The sequence below is a fragment of the Doryrhamphus excisus genome, linkage group LG6 (assembly GCF_037039965.1).
Source record: "Doryrhamphus excisus strain RoL-2023G ecotype Guam linkage group LG6, RoL_Dexc_Guam_v1.1, whole genome shotgun sequence".
NCBI classification, from domain to species: domain Eukaryota; kingdom Metazoa; phylum Chordata; class Actinopteri; order Syngnathiformes; family Syngnathidae; genus Doryrhamphus; species Doryrhamphus excisus.
Window position 1 is genome coordinate 11,846,963 of NC_136362.1, and position 22,250 is coordinate 11,869,212.

General features: G+C 40.6%; 2 protein-coding genes across 2 annotated transcripts in view; one reads left to right on the forward strand and one right to left on the reverse strand.

Annotated features, from left to right (window-relative positions):
• Nucleotides 1-7,271, reverse strand: part of dnm3b (dynamin 3b) — a 31,734-nt gene extending 24,463 nt beyond the window's left edge. The window contains exons 1-5 of the mRNA XM_058066757.2: nt 6,962-7,271; nt 6,290-6,686; nt 2,994-3,067; nt 2,705-2,854; nt 914-1,117 (exon numbers count right to left, since the gene is read on the reverse strand). Of these exons, the coding sequence (XP_057922740.1) occupies nt 914-1,117; nt 2,705-2,854; nt 2,994-3,067; nt 6,290-6,450 (589 nt within the window). The 5' untranslated portion in view covers nt 6,451-6,686; nt 6,962-7,271. The remainder of the gene's footprint in view (nt 1-913; nt 1,118-2,704; nt 2,855-2,993; nt 3,068-6,289; nt 6,687-6,961) is intronic.
• Nucleotides 7,272-17,958: 10,687 nt separating this feature from the next.
• On the forward strand, nt 17,959-21,684 carry LOC131125325 (myocilin-like). The gene is made up of 3 exons (XM_058066759.2): nt 17,959-18,711; nt 20,441-20,539; nt 20,597-21,684. The coding sequence occupies exons 1-3, from the start codon at nt 18,231-18,233 to the stop codon at nt 21,388-21,390; spliced, it is 1,374 nt and encodes a 457-aa protein (XP_057922742.2). The 5' UTR covers nt 17,959-18,230; the 3' UTR covers nt 21,391-21,684.
• Nucleotides 21,685-22,250: the final 566 nt, after the last annotated feature.

Here is a 22,250-nt window from a genome sequence, read left to right on the forward strand (position 1 = left end):
CAGCTAGGAGACCAGGGCTCAATTCCACCCTTGTGGAGTTTGCATGTTCTCCCCGTGCATGCGTGGGTTTTCTCCGGGTACTCCGGTTTCCTCCCACATTCCAAAAACATGCTAGGTTAATTGGCCACTCCAAATTGTCCATAGGTATGAATGTGAGTGTGAATGGTTGTTTGTCTATATGTGCCCTGTGATTGGCTGGCCACCAGTCCTGGGTGTACCCCACCTCTCTCCCAAAGACAGCTGGGATAGGCTCCAGCCCCCCCCATGAGGAAAAGCAGTAAAAAATGAATGAATGAGCAACCTGCACGAAGATTTTACTCTGCATTCTCACTCGTTTTCTTTCCTAACGCTCCCATTCTTCAGCCACACATGATCTGCATAACATCATCAGAGATGGCACAGAATTATATTGTATATTAGTCTCACATATACACATATACACCAACATCTCCCATAAGCCATACAGTCCACAGAATCAATGCAAAATGCTCCTGCATCTTTCCAGGCAACTAGTTTCCGTTTCTTCCAGTCCTCTTGGCAGTCAGCATCTCCTCTTTCCTGTCCTCCCTCACCACAATGATTCATTCCTCGTTTAGCGTTGCTTCATTCGTCCTCTCCTGCGTCCCTCTCTGCTGTCTGAAGGTCAAACTATCTCCACCATTACGTCTCCAGCACTGTACAACATCTGTCTTGTGCCACCTGTCTCTATTCCTTGCTCCTTTGCCTAATCATGGCTAATGAGGAAGTCAAATTTGATCAATCAATTCAGAGAAATGTTGTGCCTGGATTTATCAGAGGTCAAACCACAAGGTCAGGCACCAATTACTATTCTGACAGCAGGATGTTATTTATCATCTTGTTATGGATTATTTCATTTTATGTCTTTTTTTTTAAATATCTATCCTTGTCTTACCTTGGGGATCAACATCCTTTGCTAGTTTAAGGGCGTCAGAGTTGGCAAGGTCGGTATTGGCTGGAGTGACGGCCAGGATCAGGCAGCTCTCTCTGACGATGAACTGCATGATCATGTCTCGGATTTGCTGCTCGATGTCAACAGGCTGGTCTCCAACCGGCACCTTGGTGATCCCCGGCAAGTCGATGAGAGTAAGGTTCAGCACTGTGGCGGCAGAAGAACATAATGATGATAATTAAAAAAGAAAACCCATTTGAAATAAAGATACAAACAAAAGTCGCGGGTGTTCATATTTTTACCTAAGAAATATACAAACATGGCAAATAAATAATAACGTTTTCCCATAATGCATTTAATCCAATGCTACAATGACGCTGAAATGACGTCAGCCTCTCTCTGGGCTCTGGGCTACCAGTGTTTGCCACACTTACATGTTTCAGAACAAGTCAAATTTAGATGAGTGGGCCAAAATTCCTCCACAGAGACTCATTGAAAGTTATCAAGTTATTGCAAGTTATTAAAGGCTTGATTGCAGTTGTTGCTGCTAAGGGTGGCCCAACCAGTTATTAGCTTTAGGGGGTAATCACTCTTTCACTCACTCAAAAACTGCATTTTGTGTTCAGTTGTGTTGTCACTGACTAATATTTAAATGTATTTCACGATCTGAAACATTTGTGTGACAAACATGCAAAACAATAAGAAATCAGGAAGGGGGCAAACACTTTTCACAATCCTTCCTTTCATTTATCTTGGCCAAAACATGGAACGGAACAAAAAATTACAAAATTAAAAAAAAATAATTTTTGAACAACCTTAAACTGTATTATGGAAAGCAGGAAGTGAACAAATGTAACAGTTACTGATTGTAAAAGTACCAGATGGAGGGGTAGGATTTAATAAGCTTTGCTTCTTCCTACTCCTTTTGGACATGTGGAAATGTGAACTGATTATGTAACTAAACTAAACTAAACTAAACTAAACTAAACTAAACTAAACTAAACTAAACTAAACTAAACTAAACTAAACTAAACTAAACTAAACTAAACTAAACTAAACTAAACTAAACTAAACTAAACTAAACTAAACTAAACTAAACTAAACTAAAATATATTAGGAAAGCAGGAAGTGAACAAATGTAACAGTTACTGACTGTAAAAGTACCAGATGGAGGGGTAGGATTTAATAAGCTTTGCTTCTTCCTACTCCTTTTGGACATGTGGAACTGTGAACTGATTATGTAACTAAACTAAAATAAACTAAATTAAAATAAAATAAACTAAAATATAGTAGGAAAGCAGTAAGTGAACAAATGTAACAGTTACTGATTGTAAAAGTACCAGATGGAGAGGTAGGATTTAATAAGCTTTGCTTCTTCCTACTCCTTTTGGACATGTGGAACTGTGAACTGATTATGTGATGCATTCAATTGTAATCTGATGCATGTTGAAATGAAATAAAACCATGACCATGACCATTATCTTTGTGTTTGCAGTGACCATATTTTGGTCATAGAAGAAAGAAAGAATCAAATGCCCATTTAGAGCAGATTTTGCAGCAGTGTAAGATTTAAAGCAAGAAATCCATTTAGAAACGATGTGCAAAATGAGTAATGAATAACAATCAATAACAATTAGAGTTTTATTCATGTAGTAGTTCAAGTAGTCTATCTTCTATCACCATCTTTGCATTCATTGGCTGCAAAATAGTATCTTTAAAAAGACGAGCACGACTCACAAGCTCTAATGTCATTTTACTGCTAGCATGAAAACGGAAAGAAGTCTGGTTTCTCACCGTTTGGGGAATAAACACGGAGGTTGATGGGGACAGGTGATATGCCTTTGTTGGCACCAGTCACACGGTCTGTTTCGGCTTCGATCTCCTGGCGTACCTCATCAAAATCTGTGAACTTCTTCCCTTTGCAGTGGAGGAATTCAGCCCATTCTGCAAAAATGTAAAAGTGGAGAGGATGCAGTAGAGAGTGGGAGCAGGAAATGCAAACAGTGCCATTTGGGGGATGCGTTTGTGTTTTTTGTGTGTGCGCCAGCAGCGTGCGTGGGTGTGTAAATGTGCGGTCACCCACCTGCACTGGCGCTGATAAGCTGCAGAACCAGGGGCCTGCGGGTGACAATACCAGATCCACGGGGCAGAAAATCCCTGAGGGAAAACAATAAGGATTCATCACATTAAAACAATGGTAATCCAATGGTAAACAATGTAGCAATGTTTCTCAAAAATGTGGTAAAGAATAGTCATCTCTCTTGGTGATCTGACCTGATGAACATTCAAAATAAAGTCAGGGGTGTCCAAACTTTTTCCACTCAGGGCCACATAGTGAAAAATGAAAGGATGTAACTTTGCCACTTTGATATTATTTATCATTTATTTATTATTTATTATTTATTATTTATTATTTATTATTTATTATTTATTATTTATTATTTATTATTTATTATTTATTATTTATTATTTATTATTTATTTCCCTTAATATTTTTACTTTATTCTCGTAAAATTGCCGCTGTTTTTTTCACATGTATACTGTTGTTTATAGTAAATTTTCTTCTTTATAGTCAGAATATTTTGATACTTTTTCCGCACCCTAATTTTCCAAAGATTACAACATTTTTTTGTTTGTTCCTCATAATATTAAGACTACGGCAAAAAATATTATTATTATTACAAATATATATATTTTTTATATTTCAACTCTGTGTCACAAAATTACATTATTTTTCTTCATAATATTATGTTGATTCTCATAAAATTGTGACTATTTTCTTGTTAGCATGTGCCTTTTTTCTCTTAACAATATGACTTTATTCCCTTATTTGTTTCTTATAATATTACATCTTTTTTGTAGAATATTTCAGCTTTTTACTACTAATATTTTTTGTCGTAATATTTTGACTTTATTCTTGTTAAATGATGACTTTTCTTGTTTGATTCCAACTTTTTTCTTTTACTATTTCTACTTTAGGGCTGCACGGCGGTCGAGTGGTTAGCACACAGAGCTCACAGCAAGGAGACCCGAGTTCAATTCCACCCTCGGCCATCTCTGTGTGGAGTTTGCATGTTCTCCCCGTGCATGCGTGGGTTTTCTCCGGGTACTCCGGTTTCCTCCCACATTCCAAAAACATGCTAGGTTAATTGGCGACTCCAAATTGTCCATAGGTATGAATGTGAGTGTGAATGGTTGTTTGTCTATTTGGGTTCAGGTGTGGAGGAGACATACTTCAGCTTCCTCAGCAAGACACTTGATACCTTGGATGTCTGGGCTCTTATTATGTTAGAAAACTGGCATGTGGCCCAGTTTCTCTGGGCGACAAAAACTTCTCGGTCTTTTTGCACATTGTGAGCGGAACTGGCCAGTGTCGCAAGTGGGAGGAGTTAGAAAAAAAAACCCTTCCAATACATTCGGTGTCTTTGGTGTCAAGTCTGCACAGATGGACTGTTACTCAGCTTCATGACAATTCTACAGGAACAAGACAAAAGTCCATCTGGAACTGCACACTTGCATGTCATATGTATCTAATGAAATACAGCAGCTGCAACATTTCATTGATTAATCAATGATTAATCAATTATCCATATAATTGATTTAAAAAAGTAATTATCCTCCAAATTCAGCCTCTCAAATGTGAATATTTTTAAATTTTGCTAGTCCTAGATCTATATTTTTGGGAATAACTACTGAAGTAATATTGATGTAATTCATTCATTGATTCATTTTCTACCGCTTTTCCTCACAAGGGTTGCGGGGGTGCTGGAGCCTATCCCAGCTGTCTTCAGGCGAGGGGCGGGGTACACCCTGGACTGGTGGCCAGCCAATCACAGGGCACATATAGACAAACAACCATTCACACTCACATTCATACCTATGGACAATTTGGAGTCACCAATTAACCTAGCATGTTTTTGGAATGTGGGAGGAAACCGGAGTACCCGGAGAAAACCCACGCATGCACGGGGAGAACATGCAAACTCCACACAGAGATGGCCGAGGGTGGAATTGAACCCTGGTCTCCTAGCTGTGAGGTCTGCGCGCTAAACACACGACCGCCGTGCCGCCTGTTGATGTCATTATGAATCCAATTTATAATGGTATTTTTCTATGGTCAAGGGATAAAATACATGTAATACTAATATTTATGATGTAAATCACCATAACTGTAGCGTTTGGCGGAGGTCTGTTCTCTCTTGAGTGCTTTTCTAGTTAACATTGCTACGCCAACGAACCACTTTACTGACCCTGGGACACCTCACCACACCACACCACACCAGCTAGCGACTAGCCGGCTAGTCACTAACTTCACCACACACTCGCTCAAATTACATCAGCGCCATGCTCACAACGTGTCAGGCCCCGACCTAATGGTAACGTTACATATCGGAGTGGCTGTATTTTTCGAGTATGGTAAAAATGTATGCTACGTATTGTTTTGTGAAATCAATAAACCCGGGAAGTTGCAGTAATGCTTAAAATCACCAAAACGTGTCAAATCCTGTAGTTACAGCATTCATTCATTCATTCATTTTCTACCGCTTATCCTCACAAGGGCTGCGGGGGTGCTGGAGCCTATCCTAGCTATCTTCGGGTACACCCTGGACTAGTCGCCAGCCAATCACAGGGCACATATAGACAAACAACCATTCACACTCACATTCATACCTATGGACAATTTGGAGTTGCCAATTAACCTAGCATGTTTTTGGAATGTGGGAGGATACCGGAGTACCCGGAGAAAACCCACGCATGCACGGGAAGACCATGCAAACTCTACACAGAGATGGCTGAGGGTGGAATTGAACCATGGTCTCCTAGCTGTGAGGTCTGCGTGCTAACCACTCGACCGCTGTGCAGCCTGGTTACGGCATGTATATAAAATATTTTTGGATGTGTTTTAATAGTGGGCTGGTGATTCCCATTATGTGCATTCTTGGCTGTGTCTTTTTTATCTGTTTATATATCTTTAGAACGCACAGAAAAGACCGACTTATGTTAAAAAAAAATAAAATTTAAGTGCAATTTTCTGTCAAGTATAAAGTGTATCAATGTGTATGTGTTCCACAAGACATCTGACATGATTTTTTTTAAAAGGATGCTCTCCTGCAATGACAGAAAAGTGCCTGGCTGTATGGATGCAGATTGGGGTGACGTCCCCAAAGCGCTGCTGTAACCTAAATACGCTATCCATGCACAAGGATTGGGCCGAGTGTATGTGTGTTAAACACTACACAAGTCAAATCAGGAGGTCTCTGCTCATGATAATGTGACAAGAAATGCTTTGAACCCTTTGCACTAAGAGATTGGCCCCATAGGCTTCTTATGCCGTGCTCATGGTTAAGGGATTATCCTATTTGCGGTGGTCAATATTACCTGCCCACAAAGTTCTCCAGCACAGAGCTTTTTCCTGCACTCTGACCGCCGACCACTGCGATCTGCGGCAGGTCCAGGTTGCACGCTTGTCCTATGGAGCTGAATGCATCCTGCAGCTTGTTGACCAGCGGGATCAGCTCCTCCATGCCACGGTTTCCCATGGTGCCTTTGGAAGGAGGGATCAGGGATTGGAGCGAGAAAGAGAGAGAGAGAGAGAGAGAATGGCAGGCAGAGGGAGACTGAAAAAGAGCGAGAAAGAGAGAAAGAGAGAGAGAAGAGGAGGGGATGTGGTGCTGCTATATTAGTCCAGGATACCGCGGTGCTTGTTGATGTAGTGAAGTCATCTAGACGCGCATTGCCCCAAGCCAAGAGAGGGCCGGACTGGCAGTGGAAGGGACTGCAAGAGAGAGAGAGAGAGAGAGGTGTAGAAAAGAGAGATATGAACAGACAGGGACAGACAATTGCGCAGTTGCTTCCCACCACCACCATCACCTCCCCCCTCTCTCCTACACACACACACACATGAAACAGGAGGCCTGTCGATTCAAGGGCATTTGGTGGATGCATCTCACCATCTTTACACCAATCATATGCATGCATGCAAAACAAACCATAAACCCAGCATAACCTGCAAAAAAATATCTTCCATGCAATCAATAAGGGTCCTCCTACCCCGCCTCAGGACCTCCTCGGTGCTGCGCGGTGGTCCTGGTCGCTGTCCAGTGCTGAAAGGACGCTCGGATCAGGCAAAGACACGATTACACAAGCAGCGCCACCTGCTTACGGGCGGCACAACAATGCGTAAATGTGCACCTCCTGCGCATTAATGCCGCTCCTGAGTGTGCGTCGTCAACGCTCGGACCGGATGTCAGTCAACGGGCTCTCATTCCGAGCACAAATTCACCGTTGACAGATGAATCATTTTACCCTTCTCTCTCTCTCTCGTTGCTTGACTCGCACAGTGTCGCCTCTCTCTGCAGCATATCGACGCCGCTCTCAGCCAATCAGAAACGCGGCAAAGGGAGCGGAGGAGCACTGAGGCGGCTCGTGATTGGGTGTGCGGGTACAGGTTAGGTCTTACCTGAGCCCGCCCCCTGTTTACATCCGCGCTACGTTGGCTTGTGAGTCATGCGGCACGGCTGCGCATCGCCGCGACACTGGGCATATACCAGGAGATACGGACGTCTCCTTGGATCAACCTTCCCTGGTTTGATCCTTCCTTTATAACGACATTGTTTGAGAGTTGGTTCCGTTGATCCATGTTTCAACCTGGTTTGCAAAAGGTAGCGAAAACGTATCGATTTAAACTGGCATTTTCATTGCTGTCGTGAAATAGCAGGGACATGTAGTGAGCTGGGATAACACTAGGGGGCAGTGGAGACTAAAACAATTGTGGTGCATGCATCTCAATACAACCAATCAAGAATTAGAAAAGAAAAACAGCAAGTAGGGTTGTCCAAACCAAATACTGAAAAAAGAAAGGATGCAAGGGTCAATTTGTTATTTTGTATATGCTGAAAAGCTGCAAAGAAACTCAGTCTTTGCTATTTTTCTCCCCACTATAGTCAGTTTTCATAATATTATTATATGGAGATTGTAGAATATTATATTTCAGTATCCAAAGCAAAGGAAAACAAAACCGGAATACATATATAGAATCAGCAACCAAAGTTTTACATAAAAAGGTAACTCATGATAAAAAAAAGAAGTTTTAAAGTAGAGCTACATGCAAAAATGAATGGGACTGAGACAAACATGTTGAAAGTAAGCAATTTACAACAAACAAGCATTAGTGTGGAATAGGTAGTTCATCAACTGATCAAAAGTTTAAGACCACAGCCTTTAAAAGCCCAAATCTTGGCAAAAACATGGATTTTTGGATTCCTTTCTGTGAGGATTATGTGACAAAAAATTTAAGTGGTAGAGCCAAAAGAATGTCACTGATTCAGGTTGTGCAGGGGCGTCTTATTGGTCAGTGTTACCTGGCCATTATTGACGCTTGGGGTGCTGAATCACCAAACCTAAGGATCAAAATGTTTTTTAATTATTTTTTTTTTTTTTTTAAACACTAGCATGTAAGCCAGTCAGGAGATCGGGAAGACCTGGGTTTTCTCCGGGGATTCCGGTTTCCTCCCACATTCCAAAAACATACTAGGTTAATTGGCGACTCCAAATTGTCCATAGGTATGAATGTGAGTGTGAATGGTTGTTTGTCTATATGTGCCCTGTGATTGGCTGGCGACCAGTCCAGGGTGTACCCCACCTCTCGCCCGAAGACAGCTGGGATAGGCTCCAGCACCCCCTGTGACCCTCGTGAGGATAAGCGGTAGAAAATGAATGAATGAATGAAATTGTCCATAGGTATGAATGTGAGTGTGAATGGTTGTTTGTCTATATGTGCCCTGTGATTGGCTGATAAACAGCCTATTTCACTTTGTGAAAATGCAAATTGTAAATCCTTGCTCATTTTCAACTGTTCTTAATATCTGAATCAAGTGAAAGCCAGACTTTTTAAACACATCTAACATCATGAAAAAGGGGACCTAAGGCAGAGCCCTGGGGTATACCAGAAAAAACATGTTTGTGTTAAATGAACACATACAGGCAAAGAACAGAACCGGGAGTTCAAGGGCACACTGAGTCCGGATGCAGAATCACTGAAATTGTACTGAAATTGTACTACCATTTTGTTTTGACTATTGATTATCAATAATTTTTTTAATTAGAACTTTCTGGATAGGTGGATTCTTCAGAGCAAGATTCTGAGCAACCATATCCAATGACATCTGCATCAGTCCAACACCGTCCCGACTCATCTCCTGTTTCCTGGGGTATGTGGGGTGACATCAGAGCAGGTCCCCAGGTCAACGTTAGAGGTTTAAAAATATAAATGAACGGTCCTGACTGCGTCACACGCTTGGAATGAGATACTAAGTGACTCAAGAGGGCCTCCTATCTACAGTATCAACCTAGGTATCTATCTAGACCAGGGGTCTCAAACACGCGGCCGTGGTTTGAGGCCCCCACCTTGATATTAAAGTTTAATGTTAGTGCGGCCCGCGCAAGTTTGATATGGATGCTGTATGGTATCATGTACCCAGAAAAAAATTATTACTTTTGATTAATATTCATGTTAAAGGTTAAATAACTGTTAATAGTTATCCTCCCTATCCGTGTGGAAGTGGTAAGTTTTTGGCTATTTAAGTTTAAAGGAAATAACTTGAAGGCTACCGTGTAGGTCGCTAGCTCTCTAGTTTGCGAGTTAGCATGTGTCTCAAGACCCTGCAGTTGCGCAATATGTTGTAAATAAAAAAAGTATAAATGTGACTATAGTCGTGTTTTGTCATGTCTACAGGGCTCTAATAATGCTTTGTTCATTTTAATCTGAAAAAAATAATTTGTCTACCCACCAACTATATGTGGTTTTTATTATTTGCCGTTTTATTGTTATTATTATATTTATTTATTTATTACTGATTGATTGATTTTCTTTATTCTTGATTTGTTTATTTATTTTTCATCTTATTTTGTGTAGAAAAATAAAAAGTAAGATATTTGAGAACAGTGGAATGTTTTATCAGAGCTTTTATTGTAGAAAATCAAAACCAAAGCAAAGTTAATTCATTTTTCTGTTTTTAATAAATGCGTTTTTTTTTTTTTTTGTTTTTTTGGAAAACATGATGCGGCCCAGTCTCGCCCAGACCCTAGCTCCAGTGGCCCCCAGGTAAATTGAGTTTGAGACTCCTGATCTAGACGTAGAATGGTATGGTTAGGTAATGGCCAACTTCCTGTTTCATTCGACAAACTCAGAATGATCGAGGTCATTAAAACTATAAAGCTACTGCCGGCTTATGTTTACTAGTTAGTTGACAGACGGAGAACAAATTCCGACTTCAGGTCAAAGAAGTACCCGGTGGGGGTCGTTATGAACAAGTTGGTCCCTGGGCACCTTCCCATTATTGCACAGCCCATAAGCATGTGTCATTGCCGCATGTGTGTTTGCACGAGTGCTCTTGTCTTTCACCCATGTCAAAGCCCACAAATGACCTCAGGAAACTATTTTGCACATGGATAGAAAGCTTAACTCTCTGTGGAATAATCACTATATGGGAACAGGCCTTTACTGTACATGTGTCTCACTGAAAAAGTCAAGAAAAAGCCATCAAGACAATCAAGAACTACAACAGAGACGCTGAGCCCAACTTCCGTGGCCTGTCCACTCTTATTCTGGATGAATAGGAAAAAAATCAATCTTCCCATAGAAAATAAAGCTATTGTTTTGATATTTGAGCTGTCACATAAGCGAAAAATATTTTTTTGTCAAAGTGAAAGTTATGCTTAAAATTTAACTTTCACAAAAAGCTACTTTTCTCCATTTTTTTTAGTTAGGAACTGATATTTTCCTGAAACTTACCTATGTTCTACTGCTGATTACTAAAGAACAGAAAAGGGTAGAAACAAGGGTTGTCTTTTGAAAAATGGCTTGTGTTGAATGAGCTAATAGAGTAATAATAAAAATGTAGAAATAATTTAATAAATTTTCATTATGCAGCATTAATTTGATACATTTTTACTGTATTTTTTTTGTATTTCAAAAAATAAATTAAAGTTACTATTAAGTTAATAGCCAATAATTCATTTACTCTATGTTTATTATTTAAATTTTTTGTTTGTATTATTTTATTGCCTTTTTAGGTTTACATTTCTATTAAATAATTACATATTTAATATATATTTAATATAATAAATATTATTATTAATAATAATATAATTAAATATAAATATTTACTATGAATTTTTTTATTAATTTAACGCCAAAATGAGGCATCATCAGTAACATTGCCATTATCTTTACTATACGTTGTGCAAAAAAGCAGCGTTTGCTGGCCGCCTCTCATGCCATAATAAAAGCAGGAGTTATAGAGTTATGCAAGCCTGCCTGGAGCTCGTGTCTTGAATGTCTGCAGGGGGAACGTGATGGATAGACATCCATTCTCCTGTTTGGCAGGCAATTCTGACAACATAGCTGCTGAAAAAACCCTGCTGTTAAACTGTCGTCAATAAGGGAAAAATAGTGGCCCCCGTTATGTAACGCAGAGCCTTAAACAGCCAGCTCTCACCCTACACAACACACTAACGTTTAGATGGAATTACAGTCTGTGTTGGAGCTATAGAAGAACCCTGTAAACCTGTACTTTTACACTGTGCACATACCAGGAGTGTGAGGCACTGTAACGATAGCGTGCTATAATGTCAAGGAGAAGGGCAGAGTGTGTACTGTGATGACTTTGCTGTCAAAAACACCATATAGTTAACATCATGCAGTGTAAAATACACAAATTCAGCTTTTGTATGCCCCTTTTTTCATCTGATTCTTTTTTTTTTAAATTGGCCTCAGTTTTTGCACTCGATGTTGCACTCGTTCTTCAATATATAGTGCCCAAACAAAACAGTTGGGGCAAGTTGGGGTTCCCAACAAAACTAGGAGGTTCCCAACAAACCTCGTTAAATGTTCATTTGTCCATTTATTTGTCATTATTTTTGCATTGGGTGTTTGGAACGGACTCACTGGATTTACATTATTTCCTAAAGGAACATTTGCTTTGATTAGAGTACGTTTTGGTTTGAGTCAGACCTTCAGGGCCGAATCAATGACGTGACTCAAAGAACTGTTTTTCCCCTGGTTTTCTGCATGTAAAAATATAATTATTCTCAATAAAATTTATTTTTGGCGGCACGGTGGGCGAGTGGTTAGCGCGCAGACCTCACAGCTAGGAGACCAGGGTTCAATTCCACCCTCAACCATCTCTGTGTGGAGTTTGCATGTTCTCTTCGTGCATGTGTGGGTTTTCTACGGGTACTCCGGTTTCCTCCCACATTCCAAAAACATGCTAGGTTAATTGGCGACAAATTGTCCATAGGTATGAATGTGAGTGTGAATGGTTGTTTGTCTATATGTGCCCTGTGATTGGCTGGCGACCAGTCCAGGGTGTACCCCGCCTCTCACCCAAAGACAGCTGGGATAGGCTCCAGCACCCCCCGCGACCCCCGTGAGGAAAAGCGGTAGAAAATGAATGAATGAATGAAAAATTATTTTTTTGTTAATATTTAGATGTCTGGAATGGATGAGATAGATTCACATTATTTTCTATGAGAAAAATCGCCTCGTTTTTCGTATATGTCAGTTTTCATCACACCATTTATGGTAATGGTAATGGTTTTATTTCATTTGAACATGCATCAGATTACAATTGAATGCATCACATAATCAGATCACCGTTCCACATGTCCAAAAGAAGTAGGAAGAAGCAAAGCTTATTAAATCCTACCCCTCCATCTAGTACTTTTACAATCAGTAACTGTTACATTTGTTCACTTCCTGCTTTCCTATGACCATCCAATGACATAATGGGTACCATAGTAAGTGTCAATATAGTGATATATATAGCACATCATGACTGGTTCAAAACTCTTCATCCTTGTATTTAGCAAACATCAACTGCAAAACAAACATTTAGAAACAGAGGTATCATTGTGTTGGGCTGAAAAAAGTAATAGCTCACCCATCTTAAAGCCAAACAGAAGTGGACTATTGTTGGTCCAGTGGGAGAGGTGCTGTTACGAGTGAACACTGTGTGCTTGACAACTGACTGAAAACTAATAATCCAGATTGGCACCCATTGAAAGGCTTGTTATGCAACTTTCACACCTTTAAAAGCATGTCTGGTGATGTGGCTGTTTCTAATACGATGTCTTCATGTATGCCTGGAAAAATGGAGCTAGTGTGTGTTTTTTTCCCGTAAATGATCCATTTTTGCCTAACTAAAAATACAGTGGAACCTCCAAAGTAGAAAACCCCTAAGGATCAAGCTGTTTGAGGGTTGCAGGTCTTTTGATGTTGTTTGTGGGGTCTTTTGTGACCTCTTGGATGAGTCGTCGCTGCGCTCTTGGGGTCATTTTGGTTGGCCGGCCACTCCAGGGAAGGTTAACCATTCTTCCATGTTTTTGCCATTTGTGGATAATGGCTCTTACTGTGGTTTGCTGGAGTCCCAAAGCTTTAGAAATGGCTTTATAAACCTTTCAAGACTGATAGATCTCAATTCATCTCAGTTATGATATGTTTTACTGAGGGGGTCGGATTTTTTGTCTCCCTTAATTATAAACAGTTTCATTTTTTTGCTGTATGACATTATTTTTCTTAAATCTATTACAAGTTTATTCAAAGGGTGCTCTTTTTTTCTTGTTGGAATATTTTTTATATATTATATATAATATTAGAATATATTTAATATATATTTAAAAATTACTTAATATTTTAGTTTTTCACATAAAATCACATCTAGGTTTTGCATTTCTGCTGGGTTTTGTTTAAACTATTTTAACTTTCACCTTCTAAATTTTCTTCATATATTATTATGGGTTTATTCTCATAATATTATAACTATTCCCCCAACTTAATTTCCACAAAACCTTTATTCATCCTTTTGATGGTTTTTCATAGTATTTCATAGTATATTCATAGTATCTTTAAAATGTCAACTTTTTATGAAGTGTTTAATTGTATTTTTGAAAAATATGCTGACGGCTAAGAAAAAAAACCTGCTTCGGAGACCCTTTTTAAGATGTTGACAGTTTGAACCTGAAACACAAGACATAATACATTATATTTTGAATTCACAAGAAAGAAACTTGGAGTCAAGTAGCGTGACAGAACTGACGGTATTCCACTTTGGAAGTCCAACTGTAGACAAAATGGGCATTTTATTTTCCGTGTCTGCCGTGATTGAGTTGTCATTCCGTTTTCCTCATCTGTTCTGTTTTTCTTCAATGGTAATGTTTCCCCATTGCATAATGTTATATAATACATTATTTGTACAAAATGATGAAAGGTAAATCCTTAATGAAGCACACATAATGCCAAGTATCTTTTTAGCAGGTTTTTGAAGTAACTGCCACCATAATATTGACGGCTTCACCTCCTCCTCCATCTGGTATCATCGTATTAACCAAAAGGGTGAAAACAATTACATCACACAGCTGTCGTCAGTGAGGATTATACCAGAAACCACAATACATTCTGTCAAGCGCTAATGTTTTCTACTTTTCTTAGTAAAGTTGTTAAACCTCACCCATAAAATCCTTTACAATACCGCCACTCAATTGGATGGAAATGCTGTGTCATTCAATGGGGAAGCCACATGGACATCCAGGTACTACTTCATTCATACTGGAAGTCATCAACAGGTTTGTTGTTTTATCAATACTAGTCTACAATATATTAGTGTACATTGAGGAAACACAGGAGAGCATAATAAAAGGCTCCGGTGTCAAGTATTTGTGACATTCTACTTGTACTAATCACATCACAACAGATATTTGTGGTTATGTAAATAAAGTATGTATAAAAACGACAGGATTTGAGTCCAAATTTTGATGGCATCAATGACTCGGGACTTGACTCGGACTTTAGTCTGATGACTAGAAAATACTAATTTATACTAATACTAATTTGCACAGGAACTGGCCACAATACTGGCCGCAAGAAGACCCGAGTTCAATTCCACCCGAGGCCATCTCTGTGTGGAGTTTGCATGTTCTCCCCGTATATGAGTGGGATTTCTCCGGGTACTCCGGTTTCCTCCCACATTCCAAAAACATGCTAGGTTAATTGGCGACTCCAAATTGTCCATAGGTATGAATGTGAGTGTGAATGGTTGTTTGTCTATATGTGCCCTGTGATTGGCTGGCCACCAGTCCAGGGTGTACACGGCCTCTCGCCCAAAGACAGCTGGGATAGGCTCCAGCAACCCCCACGACCTTCGTAAGAATAAGTAGGAGAAAATGAATGAATGAATGAATGAATTTTGTCTGAGCGACACATTCATTGTGCTGCAATGATGTCAGCCTCCCTCTCAGCTGCTCTGGTGGACAGAGGCAATATTGCAGTGCCATCTATGTACTTTCTATGCCACTCAGCTGAAATGCATTATGGAAAAACTTTAAAATGGTTGTTTGTCTATATGTGCCTTGTTATCGGCTGACGACCAGTCCCGAAGACAACTGGGATAGGCTCAGGCATCCCCGCCACCCTCGTGAGGATAAGCGGTAGAAAATGAATGAATGAATGCTTTTAATGTAAATAAATTGTAGATATATTTTATCAATTTTAGTTTTAATTAAATTAATTAAGGCCAGTCTACCAAATTATTTTTGCAGATTATTTTTGCCATGTGAACAAAAACTGTGAGCAAACTAGCAACATAACCGGAAAACAAATATATCATAACATTTGTTTAAAATCAGTAAACCATCACAATCCGTCTGAGGAGAGTGTCAGAAAATAGTAATGCCATAACTCATAAAAATCCTAACTGCTGTATGACCTCTCGGAGGGTTTCAGTGTATTTTGTCTAAATGGATATCCTGGTTAAACATATACTCAGCACATGTTTTGGGTATCTCAGCAAAGTATTACATCAGTATTCAGGTTGTGATCTGTACTTTTTGGAGGCAAACAGACAGACTGGAGTCACATTTTTACAGCCACCGTAATGTTATATAAGAAAACACACATTTCGTGGTGAAAACACTGTGGAATACTGTGACTCTCTGTGCCACGGGCCATAAACGGACAGGTTAACTAGGCAGCAGAGTACTCTGGTGGAACACAACACAGATGTGCAAACTGCTGGTCGGAAACTATCAGGATTTATGGGAAGTATTTTGTAACAGTTACGGAGGAGTGGCTGTTGATTAGGAAGTTTTAAAAACAGGTCCAATTCAATAAGTTATTTTAATCCAATAATTCAAAATTCATTCAATAAAAAACATGGTTGCTCAAGGATACTGTAGCGACCTGGTAGGTATGTGTAGTGTTAAAGGGAGGACGGTTGAGTTTGCTGATGTTGTCGTCAACAGTAGCTTGTTTTGTTTTAGCAATAAAGAGATTGTACCCTTCGGACCACCTGTAATGATAAAAGAATGAAAATGGAATGTGTTTGGAATGGAATGGGTTCATTATGAACAGGGGTTAACTTATTTATACTACTCTTTTACGACCGCTTTTGTGTGACTTTATGCAAGGCAGGAATACCCCAGCTCAAAAAAAAAACAAAAAAATGAAATAAAAGGAATACCGCTTCAACACTTCCCTGTACGCATCTGTCACTCATGACAACATGAAAACCAGAGATCTGTCTATGGGTGAAAAACAAGTAATTGGGTAATTGAAAGATCCATTGTGCAACTAATGGTCATAGTCACTACAACCATTTGGAATATCTTAAAGAAGAAAGAAACCCCTAAGCAACAGGCGTCTGACAGGTAGGCAATGACTGAAACATTGTAAGACCTGTTAAGAAAGAAGGTCAGGCTAGTCCAGAGATGAGCCTCAAAAATTGTGAAAATAAGTTTTATGCAGAGATTATTTTTTTTTTATTTTATAATTGTATTTTTATTACTTATATTATTATTTTTTATTATTATTTAATTATTTAATTTTAAAATAACTCATTCATTCATTCATTTTCGACCGCTTTTCCTCACGAGTGTCACGGGGGTGCTGGAGCCTATCCCAGCTGTCTTCAGGCAAAAGGCGGGGTACACCCTGGACTGGTCGCCAGCCAATCACAGGGCCCAGCACGCTACAAATAGCATGTTTTTTTGCACGGGGGAGAACATGCAAACTCCACACAGAGATGGCCGAGGGTGGAATTGAACCCTGGTTTCCTAGCTGTGAGGTCTGCGCGCTAACCACTCCTCCGCCGTGCAGCCCAAAAATCACAAACTAACATTCATTCATTCATTCATTTTCTATCGCTTATCCTCACAAGGGTCGCGGAGGGTGCTGGAGCCTATCCCAGCTGTCTTCAGGCGAGAGGCCGGGTACACCCTGTACTGGTCGCCAGCCAATCACAGGGCACATGTCGACAAACAAGCATTCACACTCACATTCATACCTATGGACAATTTGGAGTCGCCAATTAACCTAGCATGTTTTTTTGCACGGGGGAAAACATACAAACTCCACACAGAGATGGCCCTGGTTTCCTAGCTGTGAGGTCTGCGCGCTAACCACTCGACCGCCAAAAACCCAAACTAACATGTAAAAAGAATATCATAGCCATAGTGGAAATGATACATTGCTGACGTCATCATCATGGACACTTCAGTGTCTGCAACCCCGGGCACAGAGGAACCCACGACTAGAAAAACAACTTTAAAAGGACATTAATTGGGTGTTTTTAAAGCATGCGATGGTTGTGAAAAGTATATGTTTTGGTTGGAAGAACAATTAAACCTTTCATAGGAGCCAGTCTGAGCACCTGTGTTGGGTAGCCTGCCTACATTGGTGCAGACAAGTCGGCCTCGGGATAACATGAAGACCCAGTCTTGGCCAACACATGGTGGCTGCACGTTCACAGATTCCTTAACGCTTACCCTGCAGCCCCAATGTCGAACCATACCGGTCATTAACTGCTATTACTGTAAATGTCACGGTGGTTTGATAGTAAAACTATCACTTACGGAGGAAGTAAACAACATTGCAGCTGACATCCAGTAGACACATTAGGGGATGCTGTCCAGTCAAAATATCCTGCAAAGACATGACCCACTGCTGAGACACAACCAAAGAATTCCCTACGGAGGGTGGGGGAAACAAAAAACGGCATTGTGTATTTTTCCACTGATACAGTGTGATTTTAACATTGTTTTGTCCCAGCACGCTACAAAAGGCGAGGCACGTGGCTTTTTACAAACACCCCACCCTTCACTTCCTAGCACGTTCCTTCTCTCCTCCCACACTGTGACAGTTAACTGTATAAATATCCCACTCGGAGCATTGCTGGGATTCAGACTCTGACCTGCGCTGATCAGAAAGTTGCGAGAATAATCTTGGACGAGAATCTTCATTTGAAAAAATTCAGTTGTATCCAGCAGAATGTGGCTCCAGGTTGCTCTTCTGTGTCTGTCCTTCCTTATCTCGGCTAGTCAACTCCAGACTGAAGACCGAGCATCCTTCCGTCGCTCCAATGACGCCGCCGGACATTGCCAGTACACCTTCACTGTACCCAGCCCAGAGGAGTCCAGCTGCACTGGAGGCAACGGGACACCCGAGATGGACGGAGTTCTGTCCCGACTCACCCTGTTGGAAGCTCTGGTCAGCCGCCTGATAGCAGGAGCGGACACCAGAAGAGATATGGGAGCTGATGTTGAGGTGGGCTTCCAGGAAAATTTCTCCCATCTTACAGGGGAACGAAACCAACTGCGTCAAGACAAGGACCGCTTGAACAGACAGGTCCAGGACCTCCAGGCGAGGGTGAGAGAGCTCAGCCAGGAGGCAGATAACCTCAGGCAGAGCTGCATGAAGACAAACACCTCGGCGGATGCTCGCAGCGATATTAACCACAGACTCGCCAACGGTATGTGCATCATTAAGACGGCCATGAAAAACCAAATTAATCACCACTCTTGTTTTGGTTTTGAATATCCTGAATATCCTGTCTTAAAAAGGGGTGACGGGTTAAGTTGCAGTCACGGTTTCGGGTTCTGTATAAGGGCATTGGAATTTACAAGACTTAAAAGTCTTATATTACGACTTTGTCACTCATGAATGTCTTGTTTACAGGCAGCTCATCATTTTCGGGACAGCCACAGCAGGGTGAAAGGGGAACCCCGCTGGGCACATAAATAAAACATATTACGACTATGACAGACCACTTTCAGTACATACATTCGCAGCTAGGACCAAGGATCGAGGACCAAGGACCAATCTACAGTACCGGTTCAAAGTTTAAATACTTTTTTTCTTACTTTCTTTCACACACTCGCATTAACATACACGAGCACACTTACGCACACATATATGAATGTATACACAGAAGTACACACCTCCATATGGACAATCACAGCACATGGTGCTTCTCTACACAATCTACCATCTTATCCCTGATGTCTATATGCCAGTGATTTTCAACAACAAGTGTGCCGTGAGAAATCGTCAGGTGTGCCGTGAGGAATTATTCATTATTCATTATTCATTCATTCTTTTTTTAATTAACATGTATTAATAATTTTCTGCAAATAATATGTCATTGTCGCATGTCATTGGTGTAAAGACTGGCAGAGCTGATTGCCTCGTTCCTCTAATATACTTTTTTTAATAGACTAAATTAGTATGCGGATCAAAAGGATCTGCTGTGGCGAGTCCGCAATCAGGAAAAAAAGCTGAAAGAAGCAAATAATGTTGGTTATTGGTGTGCCGCAAAATTTTTCCAACGTAAAAAACGTGCCGTGGCTCAAAAAAGGTTGAAAAACACTGCTATATGCTATTGGTATGCTATTATTACAGTAAAAATGATGTAAATCAGTGAGATTTTAATTACTGTAACTGTATGGCTGTAATTGTGTTTACTATCACGGTTCATGTCTTCATTGTTACTATTGCTACTGGTAAGTTGGACTGTTTCATTTCACTGATATCATCTCCATTGTGACCCTTAGCCATTATTGACATTTAACTGTTCTGTTTGTCACTGTTGTTGTTATGGGAATTCTTGTTGCTGCTGTTTTTGTCTCTCTCTCTACTGCCCCCCCCCAACCACCCCAGTTTCTCTTCTTCTTTTTTGTGTTTCTTCTTGCTCCGGTCCGGTCGCTCCAAATGCGCATAACAAAAACATCAAATAACGGCAAATAAAATTTCATGGTACAAGGAAGTTGTAGCCAACACCTTTCCTGACACAGAGCAAATCTGTCTAGCATGTAAGGGCATTTAGATCAACAATACTATCTGCCCCAATGGCTGGACGGGACAAAAAAAAAAAAAAAAACTTTCTTGAGCTATAAATGAAAAGGTGTGCCCAGACATTTGATTGGTACTGTATATGAATACAATCCATAGGGTTCTTTATTGGACTCCCGGGTTCCTTAACCATGGCCACAAATGTTGACAGTACAAAGGCAGCGCCTTAGTCAGAATTATGGGGTATGTTTCAGAATGGTTTTCCACCAGTCTACGCTAATGTATCCCCATAGGACTAGTTATAAGACTCTGATGTAACTTTCACGGCTAAAAGCATAGGCAACAGAATATTGCACCACTCAAAAGTACTATTCTTTGAGAATGTACTCTTCATTGTTTTTTTTTGCCAGATGGTGGATATGATTTCGGTAATGGTGCCTACCAGGAAATGAAGGCTGAGGTCACAGAGGTTCCAGCATCCCAACTCGTCCCTGATGGAAATTTCTCTGGTAAGTTAATGGCTTTTGATGCTTAAAACCCAAAACACAAATTGTGTCTTTCTTCAGGTTGTGGTGAAGTGTTGTCAGTGGGAGATCCGGTGTCACATCAGAAGGCTGACGGTATCACAGGGAAGTATGGAGTGTGGTTGCAAGATCCTGAACCCCAAGGCACTCAGTACACCAACAAAACCGTGTGGCGTATCGACACCGTGGGCAAAGATGTCCGTCAGCTGTTTGCGTATGAAGACATGGACCAGTTCTCCCGTGGATTCCCGATGAAGGTGTTTGTCCTCCCCGAACCGGTCGAGAGCACAGGCGCGACAATGTACCGCGGTTCCCTCTACTACCAGCGCAAGCGCAGCCGTACTCTTATCCGTTATGACCTTGCCTCAGAGAGCCTGGCATCACGTCGAGACCTGCCTCACGCAGGCTTCCACGGCCAGTACCCCTACTCATGGGGGGGTTATACTGACATTGACCTAGCAGCCGACGAGCAAGGTCTGTGGGCCATCTATAGCACGAGCAAGGCAAAAGGCGCCATTGTGATTTCCCAGCTCAACCCTGAAAGCCTTGAAGTGAAGAAGAGCTGGGAGACCAACATCAGGAAGAACACGGCGGCCAATGCGTTCATGGTTTGTGGTCGTCTGTACACAGTGGCTAGCTACACAGCCGCCAACACTACCGTCAACTACGTCTATGACACTGCCACCAGGGAGAGCCGGGTCCTCTCTGTGCCCTTCAAGAACAAGTACCGTTACAACAGCATGGTGGACTACAACCACGACCAGAGAAAGCTGTTTGCCTGGGACAACTTCCACATGGTCACCTACGACGTTCGACTGGGACGGGCTAGCAACTGAAGAGAGCAAAAAAAAAAAAAACTCAGAGTGGGAGGGGTCTGATCAAAGTCAATGTGATTGAAAAATAACCATAATCAGCAGTTAGGATGCATGTCACACGTCCCTTTGCTGCCTGTCATTCGCTCTTTCTCTCTGTTGCCATGACAAAAAGCCCCACCCCCATTGTATTTGTGCATAACTAGAATCTATTTTTTCTATTACCATTGTAAATAGGATGTGCTTGGATTTGTAAAGCAAACATCATTTCAGTCATAAATGTTGTGTACTGCACTGTTCCTAATAAAATGCAGATAATGTCCCACCTTTTTGAATCATTACTTGATCGAAATTTTAAATAAATGCAGTCGTGCATTCTGCACTCATTCATGTCAAACGGAGATGTCAATCTCAACTGAATGACAATAGCAGATTACTACACACACACCGCAAAAGGCATTCTAGACTTACCTGTATTGATACGAAAGATTTGCTGTAAACAACACAGTATTGTTCTGTACACACTCACTAATGCCCATTTAAAATTACACAATTATACAATTACAGATAGTGTATACTGTACGACAATCACTTAAACCACATAAACCAGTCAGTTGAAAGTTTCCCATCAACCTTCGCCATCACAGTTGAGTGATGGAGTCATTCACTAATGACAGGGTTTAATCTGTAACCTTGATAAAACCTACCGTATAGGAGGACAAGCTGTGGAGATAAAGTGATGAAGTGACTCACGAATGACTGTGTATATTATATGTACTGTATATAGTAATGTAGTATGCAGGGCTGTAACTAATATTCACTCCATTATTTTACAATTGTTTAAAAAAAGCCTTTTTATTCAGAAATAGAAGATTTTAACTGAT